A 20,708-nucleotide genomic window follows, 5' to 3' on the forward strand; every position below is an offset into this window, starting at 1 on the left:
TGTCCTCAATTATCAGATCACCCAGTTGTGGACTCCTCTTGCAACTGCGTGGGCACGCATAACTGGGTGAGCAGTGGACGTGACTATGCACTTTCCATACATCTCTGATTATAGGGGACATTGTTGTCCTCCACTTCCTGTCTTCACTCTTCCAGCTGACAAATCAGCGACCCAGCATTGACCCAGTAGATAAAGCCAACGCCATAGAGTATGTGGCTGGGCCTTCTAAAAGTCTTCTGGAATAGACACCCCTCCTGGTATTATATGAGAGGGAAATAAGATATATTTTGGTCATAGATGGGGGAACACTGGCCAAATTCACATCCTTGGCACGATGCCCCAGCAGAAAGGGACGTTTCTCAAATTAGCATAAATTTGCATTACAGGCTGGTAGTGACCCTGTCCTCAGGACCTCAGACTTACCTTAATTAGTTTGGACCAGTCATCTGGTCTAATGCCTTGATCTAATTGTCTTCAACAATATCCCCCATTGCTTCCCAAGTCCTGGTTTCCCCTTCTGTAAAACTCCAGACTCACTGGATGGTTGAAGCAGGAAAGGAGATCATAGATGAACAGAAATTTGCACATAATAAATCTACAGAGAGCCATTGTGATTGTTATTGGTCAAATATCACCATCAGGACCCAAAGGAGGCCCATGCTTTGACCACTCATGGTCACCTGGGGGCCTGGTCCAGGCTTAAACTCCACATGTCTTTCTGAAATTCATACAGCAGATGCCAGAGTCTGCTGGGGGCAGGTCACAGATATGAATGGAAAAGTTTAGGAAGGAACAGACAAGGCAGAGGTCAGAAGGAGTAGGAAGGAGACAGGGTGGCTGATGAGAAATGGGAATGTAACAACTGTCAGGTAAAAAGCAAGATGCAGAACGTGACGAACACATGATCCCCTTGCCTCCTTTCTTCCTCATTCAGTACACATTTATGTCAAACCATCTGTCAGGTTGTACCTCAGACTCTTAATAGTGATGACGCTTGGAGGGTGAGATTTGGAAGAATGATGCTGACTTTAAAATTCTACTTTATATTTATAGACTTCTAGCTTATTTTATGACAACATAAATATTAATTTTAACATGAAAGAAAAAGATAAAATTTAAAAATTTGAAGTAACCTTACCAGGAGGGGTATCTGAGCACTGTTCTTTCTGGTGGGCTGAGACCTTCAGGTCATGGCTTTTGCTGATCGCTGGCTGCCCGTCATGCTCGACCTGGCAGGTGAGCTTCACATCATCCCTGTGGGCACAGGTGTTCACTAGGAGCCAACTCATCCAGTTGTAGGTACCATCCTTGTTTTCTGTGAGGGTCGAAGCTGTTTCTGTCCGGGACACATTTCCATTCTCCAACCAGGTCAGCTGTAGTCTCTGGGGGTAGAACTTCCTCACCCGGCAGGTGACGTTCGTCTGGTTCTCTGCCCTCATGGGCTGTTGGAAAACCTCCAAGGTGGGTGGAACTGAAACAGCACAGGGCAGAAGCTCTGATCTTGTGGCACAGACAGATCACAGGGAGGGCTAAATAACATAGCTCCCACCAACACAGTGAGGGCATCACCAGGACAGTGCTAGGCAGGCAGCAGGTGCTCAGACATTGAGGGCACTCTTTGCATATGAATGAAATTACTAAGCACAGTGCCTGGTGCACAGTAGGTGCCCAAGGACTGGTAGCTCCTACTAGGCTAAGAATGAGTGAAATCTACAAGCACAACCCCTGGCATGCAGTTGGAATGTCAGAACTGTAGCAAAATCAGTGAAATCGCCAAGCACATAGGGGCTTGGCTCATAGTAGGTGCTCACTAATAGTAGTTGTTCTTGGTGAGACAAATGAAACTCTCTAGCGCAGAGCTTGGCTCGTGATTGCTGGTCCCCTGACTGCTGCCAATAAAATGATAGTAAGTGACCAGCACACTTAGGTGCATGGCGGGTGGGCAGCACAGTTAGGGAATTAGATTCCAGGCCATTCGACCTCTGGAGCAATAGCCTGGGGAGAGGGGAGTGGGCTTGACAGCCAGATGTGGGCTTGGGCTGGGTGTGAGGGTCCTCTACCTCGGATGGCCTCAGACAAGTTGGCAGTCCCACGAAGAGGGTCCCCCTGCAAGGTGACATGGCCCACCTCGCACATGACTTGAGAGCGAACGTCCCAGGGGTCCAGTACCACCCTGGCTGTACTGCGGATGCTGTAGGCCACACTCCGTCCTGTGGGGTCCACGTTGGTCTGGAAGTCTGAGAGTTGATTCCCATTTTTGAACCATTTCAGGGTGATGTCTCTGGGGGAGAAGCCATGGGACTCGCAGGTGAAGCTCACTGTGTGCTCAGGTGTGGCCCTCGCTGCCGGGCCCGATACCACGGGGGCAGAGGGTTTGGCTACAAAAGGAGCATCGATAATCAGGAGACATGACTGAGATGACCATCACTAATGATAAGCATGTGACATGTTAAGAACCTTCATGGACATTAATTTTTAATATTTCTAATGTCGCGAAGGCAGTGTCCTTATTCTCATTTTACAGATCAGGCCACAACAGCTCTGAGAGGTGAGAACCAGCCCATGTTCAGACAGTGAGTAGGGGCAGGTCCCAGAGGGAAGTCCAGGCCTGAGTTCAAAGTCCTCTCCACACAGGGAGACTTCCACCAATCTGGGCATAGGAACAAAATTACTGATTGGTCTCCCTCCATGTTATTAACTGGTCCTAGCTGACTTCACCCAGAGAGCTCACTAACCTCTGAGAGGGCGTTTATAGAAGCCAATACAGGGATCAATGGCAAAGTGGCACCACCATGAGAGCTGCCATCAGGCTGCTCAGCCCAGGACAGGGGTGGTCTGATACACCCAGCTCCTCATCTGCAAAATAGGAGGACGGCATTTCTGCTTCCTGGGATGTTGCCAGGATTCAGTGGGGCAATGGAAGCAGTTTTGCTCTGGATCAAACACAGAAGATGCTTCCCCCAAAAAACATAGATCTATCTTTAACCCAGACTTTACAGATACACAGAGGTCTCTCTTTAGGTATTTATGAATTCGCCCATATTTTTGTTCTTTTCACAAATATTTCAGTCTGTTTTGCTTTTAACACTTTTTGAGGGTGGAGCCAAGATGGCCGAATAGGAACAGCTCCGGTCTCCAGCTCCCAGCCCCAGCGACACAGAAGACGGGTGATTTCTGCATTTCTGCTTGAGGTACTGGTTTCATCTCACTAGGGAGTGCCTAACAGTGGTGCAGGACAGTCGGTGAAGCGCACTGTGCGCGAGCCGAAGCAGGGCGAGGCATTGACTCACTCGGGAAGCGCAAGGGGTCAGGGAGTTCCCTTTCCTAGTCAAAGAAAGGGGAAGCAGACGGCACCTGGAATATCGGGTCAGTCCCACCCTAACTGTGCTTTTCCAACGGGCCTGGAAAACGGCACACTAGGAGATTGTGTCCCGCACCTGGCTCGGAGGGTCCTATGCCCACGGAGTCTCGCTAATTGCTAGCACAGCAGTCTGAGATCAAGCTGCGAGGCGGCAGCGAGGCTGGGGGAGGGGCGCCCGCCGTTGCCCAGGCTTGCTTAGGTAAACAAAGCAGCCAGGAAGCTCGAACTGGGTGGAGCCCACCACAGCTCAAGGAGGCCTCCCTGCCTCTGTAGGCTCCACCTCTGGGGGCAGGGCACAGACAAACAAAAACTCTGCAAGAACTTCCACAGACTTAAATGTCCCTGTCTGACTGACAGCTTTGAAGAGAGTAGTGGTTCTCCCAGCACGCAGCTGGAGATCTGAGAACAGTCAGACTGCCTCCTAAAGTGGGTCCCTCACCCCTGAGCAGCCTAACTGGGAGGCACACCCCCAGTAGGGACAGACTGACACCTCATTCAACCCGGTACTTCTCTGAGACAAAACTTTCAGAGGAACTATCAGACAGCTGAATTTGTGGTCTCACAAAAATCTGCTGTTCTGCAGCCACCGCTGCTGACACCCAGCCAAACAGGGTCTGGAGTGCACCTCTAGTAAACTCCAACAGACCTGCAGCTGAGGGTCCTGTCTGGTAGAAGGAAAACTAACAAACAGAAAGGACATCCACACCAAAAACCCATCTGTACATCACCATCATCAAAGACAAAAAGTAGATAAAACCACAAAGATGGGGAAAAAACAGACCAAAAAAACTGGAAACTCTAAAAAACAGAGCACCTCTCCTCCTCCAAAGGAACGCAGTTCCTCACCAGCAACGGAACAAAGCTGGATGGAGGATGACTTTGATGAGTTGAGAGAAGAAGGCTTCAGACGATCAAACTACTCTGAGCTACGAGAGGAAATTCAAAACAACAGCAAAGAAGTTAAAAACTTTGAAAAAAAATTAGAAGAATGGATAACTAGAATAACCAATGGAGAGAAGGGCTTCAAGGAGCCGATGGAGCTGAAAGCCAAGTTTCGAGAACTACGCGAAGATTGCAGAAGCCTCAGTAGCAGATGCGATCAACTGGAAGAAAGGGTATCGCTGATGGAAGATGAAATGAATGAAATGAAAAGAGAAGGGAAGTTTAGAGAAAAAAGGATAAAAAGAAATGAACAAAGCCTCCAAGAAATTTGGGACTATGTGAAAAGACCAAACCTACGTCTGATTGGTGTACCTGAAAATGATGGGGAGAATGGAACCAAGTTGGAAAACACTCTGCAAGATATTATCCAGGAGAACTTCCCCAATCTAGCAAGGCAGGCCAGCATTCAGATTCAGGAAATACAGAGAACGCCACAAAGATACTCCTCGAGAAGGGCAACTCCAAGACACATTATTGTCAGATTCACCAAAGTTGAAATGAAAGAAAAAATGTTAAGGGCAGCCAGAGAGAAAGGTCGGGTTACCCACAAAGGGAAGCCCATCAGACTAACAGCTGATCTCTCAGCAGAAACTCTACAAGCCAGAAGAGAGTGGGGGCCGATATTCAACATTCTTAAAGAAAAGAATTTTCAACCCAGAATCTCCTATCCCGCCAAACTAAGCTTCATAAGTGAAGGAGAAATAAAACACTTTACAGACAAGCAAACGCTGAGTGATTTTGTCACCACCAGGCCTGCCCTAAAAGAGCTCCTGAAGGAAGCACTAAACATGGAAAGGAACAACCGGTACCAGCCACTGCAAAAACATGCCAAATTGTAAAGACCATCGAGACTAGGAAGAAACTATGGCAACTAACGAGCAAAATAACCAACTAACATCATAATGACAGGATCAGATTCACACATAACAATATTAACGTTAAATGTAAATGGGCTAAATGCTCCATTCAAAAGACACAGACTGGCAAATTGGATAAGGAGTCAGGACCCATCAGTGTGCTGTATTCAGGAAACCCATCTCACATGCAGAGACACACATAGACTCAAAATAAAGGGATGGAGGAAGATCTATCAAGCAACTGGAAAACAAAAAAAGGCAGGGGTTGCAATCCTAGTCTCTGATAAAATAGACTTTAAACCAACAAAGATCAAAAGAGACAAAGAAGGCCATTACATAATGGTAAAGGGATCAATTCATCAAGAAGAGCTAACTATCCTAAATATATATGCACCCAACACAGGAGCACCCAGATTCATAAAGCAAGTCCTGAGTGACCTACTAAGGGACTTAAACTCCCACACAATAATAATGGGAGATTTTAACACCCCACTGTCAGCATTAGACAGATCAACGAGACAGAAAGTTAACAAGGATATCCAGGAATTGAACTCAGCTCTACATAAAGTGGACCTAATAGACATCTACAGAACTCTCCACCCCAAGTCAACAGAATATACATTTTTTTCAGCACCACACCACACCTATTCCAAAATTGACCACATAGTTGGAAGTAAAGCTCTCCTCAGCAAATGTAAAAGAACAGAAATTATAACAAACTGTCTCTCAGACCACAGTGCAATCAAACTAGAACTCAGGATTAAGAAACTCACTCAAAACCGCTCTACTACATGGAAACTGAACAACCTGCTCCTGAATGACTATTGGGTACATAATGAAATGAAGGCAGAAATAAAGATGTTCTTTGAAACCAACGAGAACAAAGACACAACATACCAGAGTCTCTGGGACACATTCAAAGCAGTGTGTAGAGGGAAATTTATAGCACTAAATGCCCACAAGAGAAAGCAGGAAAGATCCAAAATTGACTCCCTAACATCACAATTAAAAGAACTAGAAAAGCAAGAGCAAACACATTCAAAAGCTAGCAGAAGGCTAGAAATAACTAAAATCAGAGCAGAACTGAAGGAAATAGAGACACAAAAAACCCTTCAAAAAATTAATGAATCCAGGAGCTGGTTTTTTGAAAAGATCAACAAAATTGACAGACCGCTAGCAAGACTAATAAAGAAGAAAAGAGAGAAGAATCAAATAGATGCAATAAAAAACGAAAAAGGGGATATCACCACCGATCCCACAGAAATACAATCTACCATCAGAGAATACTACAAACACCTCTATGCAAATAAACTAGAAAATCTAGAAGAAATGGATAAATTCCTCGACAAATACACCCTCTCAAGACTAAACCAGGAAGAAATTGAATCTCTGAATAGACCAATAACAGGTTCTGAAATTGTGGCAATAATCAATAGCTTACCAACCAAAAAGAGTCCAGGACCTGATGGATTCACAGCCGAATTCTACCAGAGGTACAAGGAGGAACTGGTACCATTCCTTCTGAAACTATTCCAATCGATAGAAAAAGAGGGAATCCTCCCTAACACATTTTATGAAGCCAGCATCGTCCTGATACCAAAACCTGGCAGAGACATAACCAAAAAAGAGAATTTCAGACCAATATCCTTGATGAACATTGATGCAAAAATCCTCAATAAAATACTGGCAAACCGAATCCAGCAGCACATCAAAAAGCTTATCCACCATGATCAAGTGGGCTTCATCCCTGGGATGCAAGGCTGGTTCAACATACGCAAATCAATAAATGTAATCCAACATATAAACAGAACCAAAGACAAAAACCACATGATTATCTCAATAGATGCAGAAAAGGCCTTTGACAAAATTCAACAACCCTTCATGCTAAAAACTCTCAATAAATTAGGTATTGATGGGACGTATCTCAAAATCATAAGAGCTATCTACGACAAACCCACAGCCAATATCATACTGAATGGGCAAAAACTGGAAGCATTCCCTCTGAAAACTGGCACAAGACAGGGATGCCCTCTCTCACCGCTCCTGTTCAACATAGTGCTGGAAGTTCTGGCCAGAGCAATCAGGCAGGAGAAGGAAATAAAAGGTATTCAATTAGGAAAAGAGGAAGTCAAATTGTCCCTGTTTGCAGATGACATGATTGTATATCTAGAAAACCCCACTGTCTCAGCCCAAAATCTCCTTAAGCTGATTAGCAACTTCAGCGAAGTCTCAGGATACAAAATTAATGTACAAAAATCACAAGCATTCTTGTACACCAATCACAGACAAACAGAGAGCCAAATCATGAGTGAACTCCCATTCACAATTGCTTCAAAGAGAATAAAATACCTAGGAATCCAACTTACAAGGGATGTGAAGGACCTCTTCAAGGAGAACTACAAACCACTGCTCAATGAAATAAAAGAGGATACAAACAAATGGAAGAACATTCCATGCTCATGGGTTGGAAGAATCAATATCGTGAAAATGGCCATACTGCCCAAGGTAATTTATAGATTCAATGCCATCCCCATCAAGCTACCAATGACTTTCTTCACAGAATTGGAAAAAACTACTTTAAAGTTCATATGGAACCAAAAAAGAGCCCGCATCGCCAAGTCAATCCTAAGCCAAAAGAACAAAGCTGGAGGCATCACGCTACCTGACTTTAAACTATACTACAAGGCTACAGTAACCAAAACAGCATGGTACTGGTACCACAACAGAGACATAGATCAATGGAACAGAACAGAGCCCTCAGAAATGATGCCGCATAGCTACAACTATCTGATCTTTGACAGACCTGACAAAAACAAGAAATGGGGAAAGGATTCCCTATTTAATAAATGGTGCTGGGAAAACTGGCTAGCCATATGTAGAAAGCTGCAACTGGATCCCTTCCTTACACCTTATACAAAAATTAATTCAAGATGGATTAAAGACTTATATGTTAGACCTAAAACCATTAAAATCCTACAAGAAAACCTAGGCAATACCATTCAGGACATAGGCGTGGGCAAGGACTTCATGTCTAAAACACCAAAAGCAATGGCAACAAAAGCCAAAATCGACAAATGGGATCTCATTAAACTAAAGAGCTTCTGCACAGCAAAAGAAACTATCATCAGAATTAACAGGCAACCTACAGAATGGGAGAAAATTTTTGCAACCTACTCATCTGACAAAGGGCTAATATCCAGAATCTATAATGAACTCAAACAAATTTACAAGAAAAAAACAAACAACCCCATCAAAAAGTGGGCAGAGGACATGAACAGACACTTCTCAAAAGAAGACATTTATGCAGCCAGAAAACACATGAAGAAATGCTCATCATCACTGGCCATCAGAGAAATGCAAATCAAAACCACAGTGAGATACCATCTCACACCAGTTAGAATGGCCATCAAAAAAAAATCAGGAAACAACAGGTGCTGGAGAGGATGTGGAGAAATAGGAACACTTTTACACTGTTGGTGGGACTGTAAACTAGTTCAACCATTGTGGAAGTCAGTGTGGCGATTCCTCAGGGATCTCGAACTAGAAATACCATTTGACCCAGCCATCCCATTACTGGGTATATACCCAAAGGACTATAAATCATGCTGCTATAAAAACACATGCACACGTATGTTTATTGCGGCACCGTTCACAATAGCAAAGAGTTGGAACCAACCCAAATGTCCAACAACGATAGACTGGATTAAGAAAATGTGGCACATATACACCATGGAATACTATGCAGCCATAAAAAATGATGAGTTCGTGTCCTTTGTAGGGACATGGATGAAACTGGAAAACATCATTCTCAGTAAACTATCGCAAGGACAAAAAACCAAACACCGCATGTTCTCACTCATAGGTGGGAATTGAACAATGAGAACTCATGGACACAGGAAGGTGAACATCACACTCCGGGGACTGTGGTGGGGTGGGGGAGGGGGGAGGGACAGCATTAGGAGATACACCTAATGCTAAATGACGAGTTAATGGGTGCAGGAAATCAACATGGCACATGGATACATATGTAACAAACCTGCACATTGTGCACATGTACCCTAAAACCCTAAAGTATAATAAAAAAAAAACAAAACAAAAAAAAAACAAAAAAAAAACACTTTTTGCTGTATAACTGAATAATGCAAGTGTTTGGAAAGAGAAGTTTGGAGCATTACTCCACACTATAAAAAGTAAAGCTGAGTGAGTGCTGCAGAGACAGGGGCTGTAAGTCTGCCTGGTGGGGATGAAACCTTGGCTTCCCAACCTGCTCACCACTCAGGTCTCCTCTCTGAGCCTCCGTGTCCTCATCTTTAAAGGAGGCAACAAACGGCTCCTCCCTCATAGCACTGGTTTTAAGGAGACTCTGGCACAACTGCTGGTCTCTGGCCTCCTCCCTGCCTCCCTCCTGTCTCATCAAGAGAATCATTTAGGCCGACAGCATGGCTAAGAGGGGTGAGCATCCTACTTGGAGTTAGCCAATCTGAGTCACACGTGAGCCACTTAATGACTGTGATTGCCTGGGCTGGGGAGGCACCACCTGGAAACTTCTGTGTCTTTGCCTGTGATACCTGCACAATCAGGATAAAGCCACCTTCCCTACCTATGTTCAAGGGTTGTGGGGAGCCCTGGTTGCTACGTCATCTAGGAGGGAAATTAGGCAATTTTCTCAAATATGAAAGCACACATATCTTCTAATCTAGGAAAGTCACTTCCAGTTGGAATTTCCCATCTGAAGAGGGTGACACATGTGCAAGGTCATCCACTGAAGGATTGCTCTAGTAGCTCAAAGTTGGGAGTAAATTACATACCCATTGACAGAAGACTGTAAAATAAAATTTGATATTTCCGTTAATTGGAGTATTCTGCAGCTTTAAACAATGGAGCAAGCCTTTATGTCCTGATATGGAATCTCCATATGGAACGATAGGGTGTATGTTTGGGAGAAGTTTTCCAATCAGCAATGGACTTTAGTGTCTGAATGTGAGGTGCATTGTGAACCTTTGGGAAACTGATGAAAAGAGAAATGCTGGCTACCTGACACGTGGTTCTGTTTGAGGAGCTTTTATTGAGCACCTATGACGCACCTAGCTCTTCTGTGGAGACAGTGTCTAATACTGGGGAAGGAAGGAGACTGTCTCAATTCAGATATGGACTCTGGCTCCAATTCTGTCATTATCTGGCCCTGTGACCATGGACAAGGCCCCTGTCATGTCTTGGCTTCAGTCTCCCATCTGTAAAGGGGGTTGGGCTGGATGGTCTGAAGGTCCTTCCTGTGCTGACATTCCAGAATTCAGGAGTTAGAATGAAGCTCTTGGGCCTCTGGCAGGAAACCCCAAATAAGCATTGTTGCTGCCTTATATGGGAAACCCCTAAGTCACCCACATGTGGGACCTCTTTCCTGAGGTGAGGGTCATTCTGAGATGATGCAGCTCTGCTTGGAGCCCATGGTAACTGTGTGACTCAGTCCGTGAATCACACAAGGGTTTCCCAAATGGACCCACAGCAAATGCCAAACTTATTGGCATCTCTTCCCACCAGGCCGTCAGATTCAACAGTGAATCTGTGCCTCCCAGAAATCTTCCCCGTGTGATGTTTCTGAAGATTAAACAAAGAAAAACACAATTTACCCTCTTCATGAGCTGGATGGATTTCTCCTCATTAGAAGGGAAGAGAATGTAAGCTTGGTGGGGAAGAGCTTTGGGCTGTTTCATTCACTGCTGTTGGCACAGCATTTAGGGCAGAGTGTGGCGTACAGTGGGGTCTCAGTGAGTGCCTGCTGCATAAAGAAGAGACTCGGCCACCCTGAGGGGGAAGCCTTCTCTGGAGGCAGAAGGCAAGGTCCAGCCCTGTGCCTGGGCAAGTCACTCACATTGTCAGTTCCCTCATCTGTGGAACCAAAGGGCTGGGTCAGCTTTGGAAAGACAAGAGCTGTAGAGCCGCAGACTGGGGATGCCGTCTGCCCCATCATTTACAAACCATGGAGCCTTGAGCAACTACCATGACATCTCCAAGCCTCAACTCATGTGATCTGGAGAAGGGGTGACATCAGATCATGAAAATGAGCACAAACCACCACACCTGATTGTTGCTCTAAGAATTGATAATGTAATTATTGAGTTATTGTCACACACCAGGGGTGAAGGAGGCCCACGCTGTACTCACCACGCACAGACAGCTCAGTGCCTGCTCCAGACTTAAACTCCACATCGACAGTGCTCCCTTTCCGGAACTTCACACAGTAGTAGGTGCCGGCATCTGCTGGGGTGATGTTACTGATGCGGATGGAAAAGTCCATGTTGTTTCTCTTTGTGAGGTCTGAAACAGCTGTTACCCGGGGGAAGTGGCCTTCTTTCTGATTGTAGATTAATTCCCGGCCTGGTCCAGCTCCTCTGAACCACTGGGTGGGCCCCACAGGGATGAGGGAGGTCATATGGCAGTGCAGAGTGGCCGACTCTCCAGCTACAACTGATACAGACTTCTCAGGCTGAATCACCTGCAGCTCCTCCTCACCCGCCACTCCTGGAAAGGAGCACAAAGCAGTCATTTTTTCATCCTTACCTGATCCTCTGTGTTTCCTCAAGTGTTTATCAATGGCTTTCATTGACTGGGTGCACACCAGGAATAGGCCTTGAGCTCAGCACACTACATGTATTATCTCATTTAACCCTCACAACTGGCCTGTGACATAAGACTGTAATACAAGCGAGGACACTGAGGCACAGAGAGGTTCAATTTCCTTTTCCTTACTTTCTTTTGTTCTTTCTGTTTGCTTTCTTTTCTTTTCTTTGTTTTTCTTTTTTTTTTTTTTTTAAAGACAGGGTTTTGCTCTGTCTGCTGCCCAGGCTGGAGTGCAGTGGTGCAATCAAAGCTCACTCTAGCCTCAAACTCCCAGGCTCAAGTGATCCTTTCTCCTTGGCCTCCCAAGTAGCTGGGACCACAGGTGCGTTCCACCATACCTGGCCAATTTTTGTATTTTTTGTAGAGACACAGTTTCACCATGTTGCCCAGACTGGTCTCTAACTCTTGGGCTCAAGCAATCCATCTGCCTTGGCCTTCCAAACTGCTGGAATTACAGACGTGAGCCACCGTGCCTGGCCAAGAGGTTCAATTTCAATGTAGAGCTTTGGGTTGAGGACCTGAGTAGAACTCTTGAGCCCTCCTTGGAAGTGCCACGGTTTGCCAAATATGTGCCTCCACTCTGTGGCTACACGGAGTGTTGCACTTTTTGCATCAATGTATTGGGTGGGGCCCTGTAACTTCTTTAGACCCTTGAGTTATGAGCAGAAGTGATGGGTATAATTTGTGGGCTGTGCATTTAACTGCAAGAGCCTCTGTGGATCAATTTCTCCCTTCCAGAGACCCATAAGGCTCTAATGGGGCCTGCTCCATTGCCTGGATGCGTGAATGACCGTTGCATGCAAAACTGCCAATCCACGCTGAATATGTGGCTCCCAGTAGAAATATAACGTTGTTTTAAGCCCCTTGTAATATTTCACCCATAGCATAAACACATTACATAAGTTTCCTAATGCTGATGTGACCAATTACCAAAACTTAGTGTCTTAAAAGAAATGTAACATTTTATAGTTCTGGAGGTTAGAAGTCCAAAATAGTGTTACTGGGGTACAATCAAGAAGAAATGATGAATGTCAAATACACAAAGATAGAGAATAAAACAGTGGTGACTAGGGGTGAACTTGGGGCAGGTGATGGGGAGGTCAAAAGGTACAAAATTGCAGTAAGTCTGACGAAGAAGTCCAGAGATTGAATGTGCAATCTGAGGATTCTAGTTAATAATGTTGTATTGAATTCAGTATTTTTGCTTAAAAAGCACATTTTAGGTGCTGTTGACATACAACACATGCAGCATAACTATGGGAGATGATGGATGTGTCCATTTGCTTAACTTTAATATTCATTTCACTATGCATATGTATATGTGTATGTATATGAAAGCATCATGTTTTACACCTTCCATTTCGACAATTTTTAAAGAGCTTTCAGCAGAACTATGTGTCTTCTGGAGGCTCTATTTTTTGCCTTTCCAAATTCTAGAGTTTTCTTATATTCCTTTCTCACAGTTACGTCTTCCCACCACTCTAACTTCATGCATCTTCACATGCAAACATCCTGGAATACAGGGATGTTTCAATGTCATTCTCCAAGAATTAATCTCCTTCCTCCTTCTTATAAGCACCCTTGTGATGTATTAGCTCCACCCTGATACTAGACCCAGATATTAAAATGACTGTCTTAAAAATGCTGAGAGGTAAAGGAAACAATGGACCAAGAACTAAAGGAATATAAATGTCTTAACAAAATGAGAACGTAAAGAAAGAGAAATTATAGGAAGAAATCAAACAGAAACCTAGGAATTGAGAGTACAATAACTAAAAGTCCACTAGAGGGGTCCCCCAGTGGGTATAAGCAGGTGGAAGAATAATCAGAAAACTGGAAGATGGAATAATTGAAATTATTGAGACTGAGATATCGGAGGGAAATTGAATAAAATATAGAGCACAGAGTCTAAGGGAATTGTGAGACATTATCAAATGTATCAACATGCACCTTACTGGAGTTCCAGGGGGAAAAAAGAGAGAGAAAGGAATAGAAGATTATTTGAAGACATAGTGGACAAAAACCTTCACAAACTAGAAAAATACAGGAATCTACATATTAAGACACAGAAGAAACGCAAGTTGAACTCAAAAATAAACTCAGAGACCCACACTAAGACACATTATAACCCAACTGTTGAAAACTAAAGTCAAAGAGAGAATCCTTAAAGCAGCAAGACTGAAGCGATTCCTTACATACAAGAGACCCTCGATAAGATTTTCAGCTGAGCTCTTATACAAACCACTGAAGGGCAGAAGATAGGGGGATGGTAAGTTCAAAATGTTGAAAGAGGAAAAATATGTCAATCATGAATTCTATACCTGGCAAAATGTCCTTCAAATACAAGGGAGAAATTATGATATTCTCAGATAAACAAAAGCTAACAGAGTTCATGACCATTAAACCTTGCCTACAAGAAATGCTAAAGGGAGTGCTTCAGGTGGAAATGAAAGGATGCTACATGGCAACTCAAAGTTGTATGAAGAAATAAAGATGTCCAGTTATGTGTACATTTTTAAAAAATCATGCTTCAATATCCCACAAAGAAGCTGTGAGCACCCTGCCCAGGTGACCAGGTAACCAGTATTTTAAAGCTGGTCCCTGCCACAATTCCTCTTCTTATCCTCCTCTACTGTGACCTAGTGACATTGAAACACCCTAGTAAAACCCATCATGTTTTTTGCTTGTGTCCTCCACCTTGACTCCCAGTAAAGGCACTTGCCCAGGGATCCCATCTCTCTTGCCTACCCATCTGCTTGATTGAGCCTGCTCCTTGGGAACTCCTCCCACATGGCTTCCTGCATGGCCTGCCCTACTTCCTTCTCTAGGAACTGTGAGTATGCCTCTTCATATGAACTTTTCATGGCCATGTTAGAGTGATCCTCTGAGATTCAACCAGCAGGAATCACTCTAACATTTTCAATAGTAATGGCAACGAGGATGGGATCATTCTAAACTTGGGTGGAAAGTTCCTAGGGAATGCCTTTGACTTATGACTTACTGATTTGCTACTCTGATTGGCTCCACAATTTGAGAAGGCTTTTTACCCTGATGGCTTTCTTGTGCTATGCTATGTACAGCTTTGTGTTGCCTTTTGGAGTGCTGCCATGGCTCTCCATCCTGAAGTGAGGATCCTGTTCCAATATCAATAATGACATCCACCTTTCTTCAAGAGCACAAGATGATATAACATTGGTAACACCTCTTCAAAGAAGATTCATGTGATATGCATATTAATGTCACATAATCTAGCATCTATAAGTTTTTTCTGGGGTACTCGTGGCAAAATATGCTTCAATTACAAATTTTACTTACAAATTAAAATCAACAGGCCCTTCTGTTAATGTCTTTAAATAAATTAACAAACAAAAGTGTCTCTTCTCTGTAGAGACTTTGGCTGTGTCTTTCATGCCTCTTGAAGTCTCTAAACCACTCATGATGGCCATACATTTTCCCCAGGGCCTTTGATGCAAATATAACCCCCCTCTCAGCCTTTGCCATACTCCATTACAACAAGAAATTTCTGGTTATCTGTTGGGCTTTCCTGGCTTAGAGTCCAGATCTGGGGAGCATACATTCCTGTCGTACTCATTAACCATAAATTGTCCCAAAGCCAGACTCTGCTTATCTGAAATGGAGCCCATTGGAATCTAAACTTCCATGAAAATACAGAACTAAGATTGTTGCCAGGTAGAGCGGCACACCTTTCTGTTAGCAGTTGGCATTATTATTACTGGGTTTGTTGATGCAATAATCCTCAACCAAACACTAGCTGAGTTCAGCAGCATATTAAAAGGAATATACACAATGAGCAAGTGGTATTTATTCCTGGAATACAAGAATGTTTTGATATACAAATGACCAACAATGTAATACATCATATTTATAGAAGAAAGAGAAGAAACACATGATTATCTCATTTGATGCAAAATAGCATTTTACAAATGTGGACATCTTTTTGTGACAAAAACCATCAATAATAGGAATATATGAAAATTTCTGTAAGATAAAAGTTACATACACATACCTTATTTTATTTTCACTTATCAGTGGCTAATTTATGATTTTATTTACCTATTTATCATGTATATTGATTGCTGTCATTATTATGACTTTATTGAAAAAAGAAATCAGTAAGATAATCGCATTTACAATTACTACCAAAAAAGATACAATAGCTAGAAACAGATTTACTCAAGGACATGAAAGACCTCCACAACAAAACTATAACACCCTGATGAAAAATAAATAGAAGAAAAATAATGGAAAGATATCCATGCTTGTGGATTAGATAATTACTTTTGTTAAAAATATACATACTACCCAAAGAGATCTACAGATTCAATTCATTATTAGTAATATTTCAATGACATTTTCCTCAGAAATGGACAAAACAATCCTCAGGTTCACATCAGTCATAGAAAATTGTGAATAGAAAGGCAATCTTGAGCAAAAAGACTGGAGGCATCACATTGCCTGATTTCAAACTTGACTCCTGTGCCATAGTAATCAAAACAGCATGGCACTGGCATAAAAATAGACACACAGACCAATGGATCAGACCAGAGAGCCCAGATATTAACGCACACATTTACACTCAATTGACCTTTGACAAAAATGTCAAGCAGACACATGGGGAAAGGTCAGTCTCTTCAAAAAGTGGCGTTGGGAAACCTGGATATCCATCTGTAGAGGAATGAAATTAGACCTTCCTTTCACATGACATACAAAAATCAATTCAAAATGTATTAAAGACTTAAATGTAAGATCTAAAAGTGTAAAAGTACTGGAAGAAAAGTGCCATGACATTGGTGTGGGCGATGAATTTTCAGATATTAGTCCCAAAGCCCAGGCAACAAAAGAAAAATAGACAAATGGCATTACAAAAAACTAAAAACCTTCTACACAGCCAAGGAAATAATCAACAGAGTGAAAAGACAACCAGCAGAATGGAAGAAGATATTTGCTAGCCATACATCTGATGAAGAGTCAATATACTAAATATGTAAGGAAGTGAAATAACTCAATATTAAGAAAACAACCCAACTAAAATATGGGCCAAAGATCTTAAAAGCAATTTCTCAAAAGAATACATTAAAATGGCCAGCAGGCCTACAAAAATACTCAACCTCACTATTTATCTAATAAATGCAAATTAAAACCACAGTGAGCTATCATCTCACACTTGTTATAATGGCTATAATAAAAAAGATGATAACTAGTTTTGGAGAGGATGTGGAGAAAAGGGAATTCTTGCACACCTTTAGTGGGGATGTAAATTAGTAGAGCCATTAGCAAAAGCATTATGGAGGCTCCTCAAAAAATTAAAAATAGAACTATCATATGATCCAGCAATCTCACTACTAGGCATATATCCAAAGGACATGACATCAGCATGTCACACAGGTATCTGTGATCCCATGTCCATTGCAGCATTATTTACAATAGCCAGGATATTGAATCAACTTTGGTGTCCATCAGCAGATAAATGGAGAAAGAAAATGTGGTATATACACAACGGGATTCTAATCAGCCTGACCAAAGAAGGAAATCCTGTCATTTCCAACAACATAAATGATCCTGGAAGATACTACGCTAAGTAAAATAAGCCAGGCACAGAAAGACAAATACTGCATGTCACTCATATGTGGAATTTTAAAACGTTGAACTCATAGAAGTAGAGAGGAGAATAATGGTTACCAGGCACTAGGCAGGGGTGCCTTTGGGGAGATATTGGTCAAAGGATACAAAATTTCAGTTTACTTAGGAGAAATTAGCTCCACAAATCTATTGCACAATGTGGAGTCTAGAGTTCATAACACAATTTGTATCCTCAAAAATTGTTGAGAGCAGATTTGAGAGATCTCACCACAAAAATGATATATACACAAGGTAGTTCATATGTTAATTAGTGCAAATTAGTCATTCTGAAATGTACATGTATTTCATTAATATGGTATACATGATAAGTATATATGGTTTTCTCAAATAAAAATAAAATATTTTCTTAAAAGTTTCATTGAAATTAGAAACTTGGAGAAACAATGATAAAAAATGAAATCTCCTGCGTGCATGTACACTTACTTAAATGCACACATGCATATACATATGGATACACACACACATATATATACACACACATTTGCAAATCTATATACACACATACATATATATACTACATATACACACACATATACATTCACAAATATATATCAAAGTGTGACCTATCGTGATAGTATATAATTTTGTTTTGTGTGTTAAGCAAAATTACAACATACGTTAAAATCTCATTAAAACATCTGGCCCATAGAAAGTAAAATATTTGGCCCATAGAAAGCATCCAACACATTATTAACAAATTCAGAAGTCACAGTTGTAACTGGTTGTTGCTAACTAGTGTGGTAGGCAATAATTAATTCTATGTTTACTTCCCTGCATTTTCTAATATTTCTGCTAGTAGCATAACACAACTAAAAGAATGAACTTTGGAGCTAGTTGACCTGGACTTGAATCCCAGCTGCTCCACTGACTGAGGTAGGGGACAATGTATGGACAAGTTCCTCCCTCTGCCTGACTCCTTGTTTGGAGATAGGGGATAATAGTTGCAGCTTTCACGCAGGGATGTTGTGAGGATTAGTGGAGATAAAACAGGCAAAATGCTAATAACTGTGTCTACATGGTAGGAAGAGCTCAATTGTTAAACTCTTACTGCTATCATTTGGGTACAGTGTATGTGTGAGAAAAATAATTTGAAAAGTGAGACCCCTGCCCTCTAGGGCCTGTGAGGTGTCATCACAGCAGGGCCCAGTGGGGAACTGAGAGGCTGCTGTGCCCAACCCTGTGGTTCTGGGGTCAGCTCCATGGCCTGAGAAGGGATCGGGACAGGTAATTTGCCTGGGAGCTGTGAGCAGGGCTCTCCCAGGCTGCACCAGGAAAGGCCCTCCAATCCTGCCTGTCCTGGGAAAGAGGAAAGAAATTAACCATGGGAAATTTAAGAGAACCAAGGGAGGTTGTAGTACCTGTTATGCGCTGAATGTGTCCCACAAAATGCATGTGTTGAAGCTCTAATCCCCAGCACCTCTGAACGTTACAGTTTGGGAGACATGGTCTTTGAGAAGTAATTTAGTTAAATGAGGTCACTGGGGTGGGCCTTAATCCAACATGACTGATACTCTCATAAGAAGAGGAGATGAGGACACAGTCACACACAAAGATCATGCGTTTAAGACACAGAGAGAAAATGGCCCTGTATAAGCCAAGGAGAGAGACTTCAGTAGAAACTAACTCTGCCGACACCTTGAAAGATCAGGAGGACTGATCCTGTAGTTATGGAGGACTTCAGCCTCCATAACTACAAGGAAGTAAATGTCTGTAGTTTCAGCCACCCAGCCTGCAGTTCTTTGTTATGAAAGCCCTAGGAAAGGAATATAGGACCCAGTAAGCAGAAAATGTGGAACTTCTTAAAGCGGAAGAGGTCACAGAGAAATGGGTGGTAAGAATCAGGTCGCAGGGGAGGGAGGAGCATGGGGGAACAGAGGACAAAGTGAGGAGCACCCTTAGGGAGGATGGTGGCCGAACACTCCCAGGATACACTACACCACTGCCCTACTGAAGTGATCACCATTACAGACTTCACATCCTCAGTTTGGTGAAGAGAGAGGGCTGAGCCTAGAGCCACATAACCCTGTTAGGGTGTCTCTGAGCTTACTCTGGGGACTTGGGCATGTCACTTGGCCCTAGGGCCTCAGGACTGGTGAGGATTTAAATAATGATTCTTCTCTGCTTTGTTAATTGAAATATTATCAAAATGTAAGTAATTGCTGTTGTAGTGGTTGAATCATCCCGTTGTTCAATGCCTCTGGTAGCCAGCGGCAGATCCACAGAGAAAGCACTCAGCTCCCTGATTTTCTGCTCTCAGTCAAGGCCTAATCCTTGGCCTTTCTTGGCAGCACTTGTCATTGTCTGGAATCCCTGAAAGTCCAGGGACAGGCCATGGCTCAGTGGGCAGGGAAAAAGATTTTAACCGAAAGCAATGCTCACCTGTGAGTACCCCCGGCAGTAGCATCATCAGCAGGAAAGGACAAGGAAGGTGGGGCCAGAAGGCTGGGACGGGCATTCTGGAGAACTTAAGAGTCTGCTGTGTCCAAATGTCTGTGCTGAGAAGATCTCAGAGTCTGCTCTGAGGAGAGAAGACAAGCCCTGCCTCCCTCAGTTCAAGAGGAAGTAGCTGTGATGGAGTGAGGCAGTAACCTGCTTCTGGATTGTGAAATAGAAATCAGGCACAGCAACCAGCTACAATGCAAGCAGTTACACATGCTCCATTTCAGGAGAATCAGACAGGCTTAGCAGAAATAATGCTTCCTTCCCACCTGAGGTCTGTACTCCTTCCATGGCTCCTAACCCCATCTTTATGTCTGCTTGGTGATTTGCCATCTGGGGCTCTTAAGCCAAGAAGGACCTGTGGTTATGAAATGTTTCCTAAACTTTCCATCTCAAGACCCCAGGATGTGGTTGGCTTGTGGTCTCATTCTGCACCAGCCTCAACCAAGTGCTACTCAGTTGGGGCAGGAGGAGGGGTCACAGGACCTGCTCAGTGTTGGAGAGGAACAGGTCTGCTCTTGAAATGGTTCCCTATTCCGAACTTGTATAAATATAAATGGCAAAACTTAGCCCAAATTCAGTCTCATGTGGCCCTTAGCACTTTCAGGTACCTGCACCCAGCAGAAGGAATTATTTCCTGACTTCTTCCAGGAGTGTAAGTGGGCTTAGGATAATAAGGATCTGTTTTGTGGGGTGAGGTGGGGATTATGGGTTATGGAAAGGGGATACGGTTATACTGGGGGAGAAGATGGAGGGCAGATTCCTGGAGCAGTCACATCAATTTCAATACTCTTTGCTCTGCACACAGAACACCTATTCCATTCATCACT

The 20,708-nt window shown here is 43.1% G+C and overlaps 1 protein-coding gene across 2 annotated transcripts in view; it reads right to left on the bottom strand.

Annotated features, from left to right (window-relative positions):
* LOC100595088 (signal-regulatory protein beta-1) overlaps positions 1–19,959 on the bottom strand; it is a 25,269-nt gene extending 5,310 nt beyond the window's left edge. For both annotated transcript variants that reach the window (XM_004090130.3, XM_003273441.4), the window contains exons 1-4: positions 19,819–19,959; positions 11,323–11,679; positions 2,061–2,378; positions 1,139–1,471 (exon numbers count right to left, since the gene is read on the bottom strand). In XM_004090130.3, the coding sequence (XP_004090178.2) occupies positions 1,139–1,471; positions 2,061–2,378; positions 11,323–11,679; positions 19,819–19,894 (1,084 nt within the window). In that variant the 5' untranslated portion in view covers positions 19,895–19,959. The remainder of the gene's footprint in view (positions 1–1,138; positions 1,472–2,060; positions 2,379–11,322; positions 11,680–19,818) is intronic.
* Positions 19,960–20,708: the final 749 nt, after the last annotated feature.

This window comes from Nomascus leucogenys, chromosome 13 (genome assembly GCF_006542625.1).
Source record: "Nomascus leucogenys isolate Asia chromosome 13, Asia_NLE_v1, whole genome shotgun sequence".
In the NCBI taxonomy this organism is placed as follows: domain Eukaryota; kingdom Metazoa; phylum Chordata; class Mammalia; order Primates; family Hylobatidae; genus Nomascus; species Nomascus leucogenys.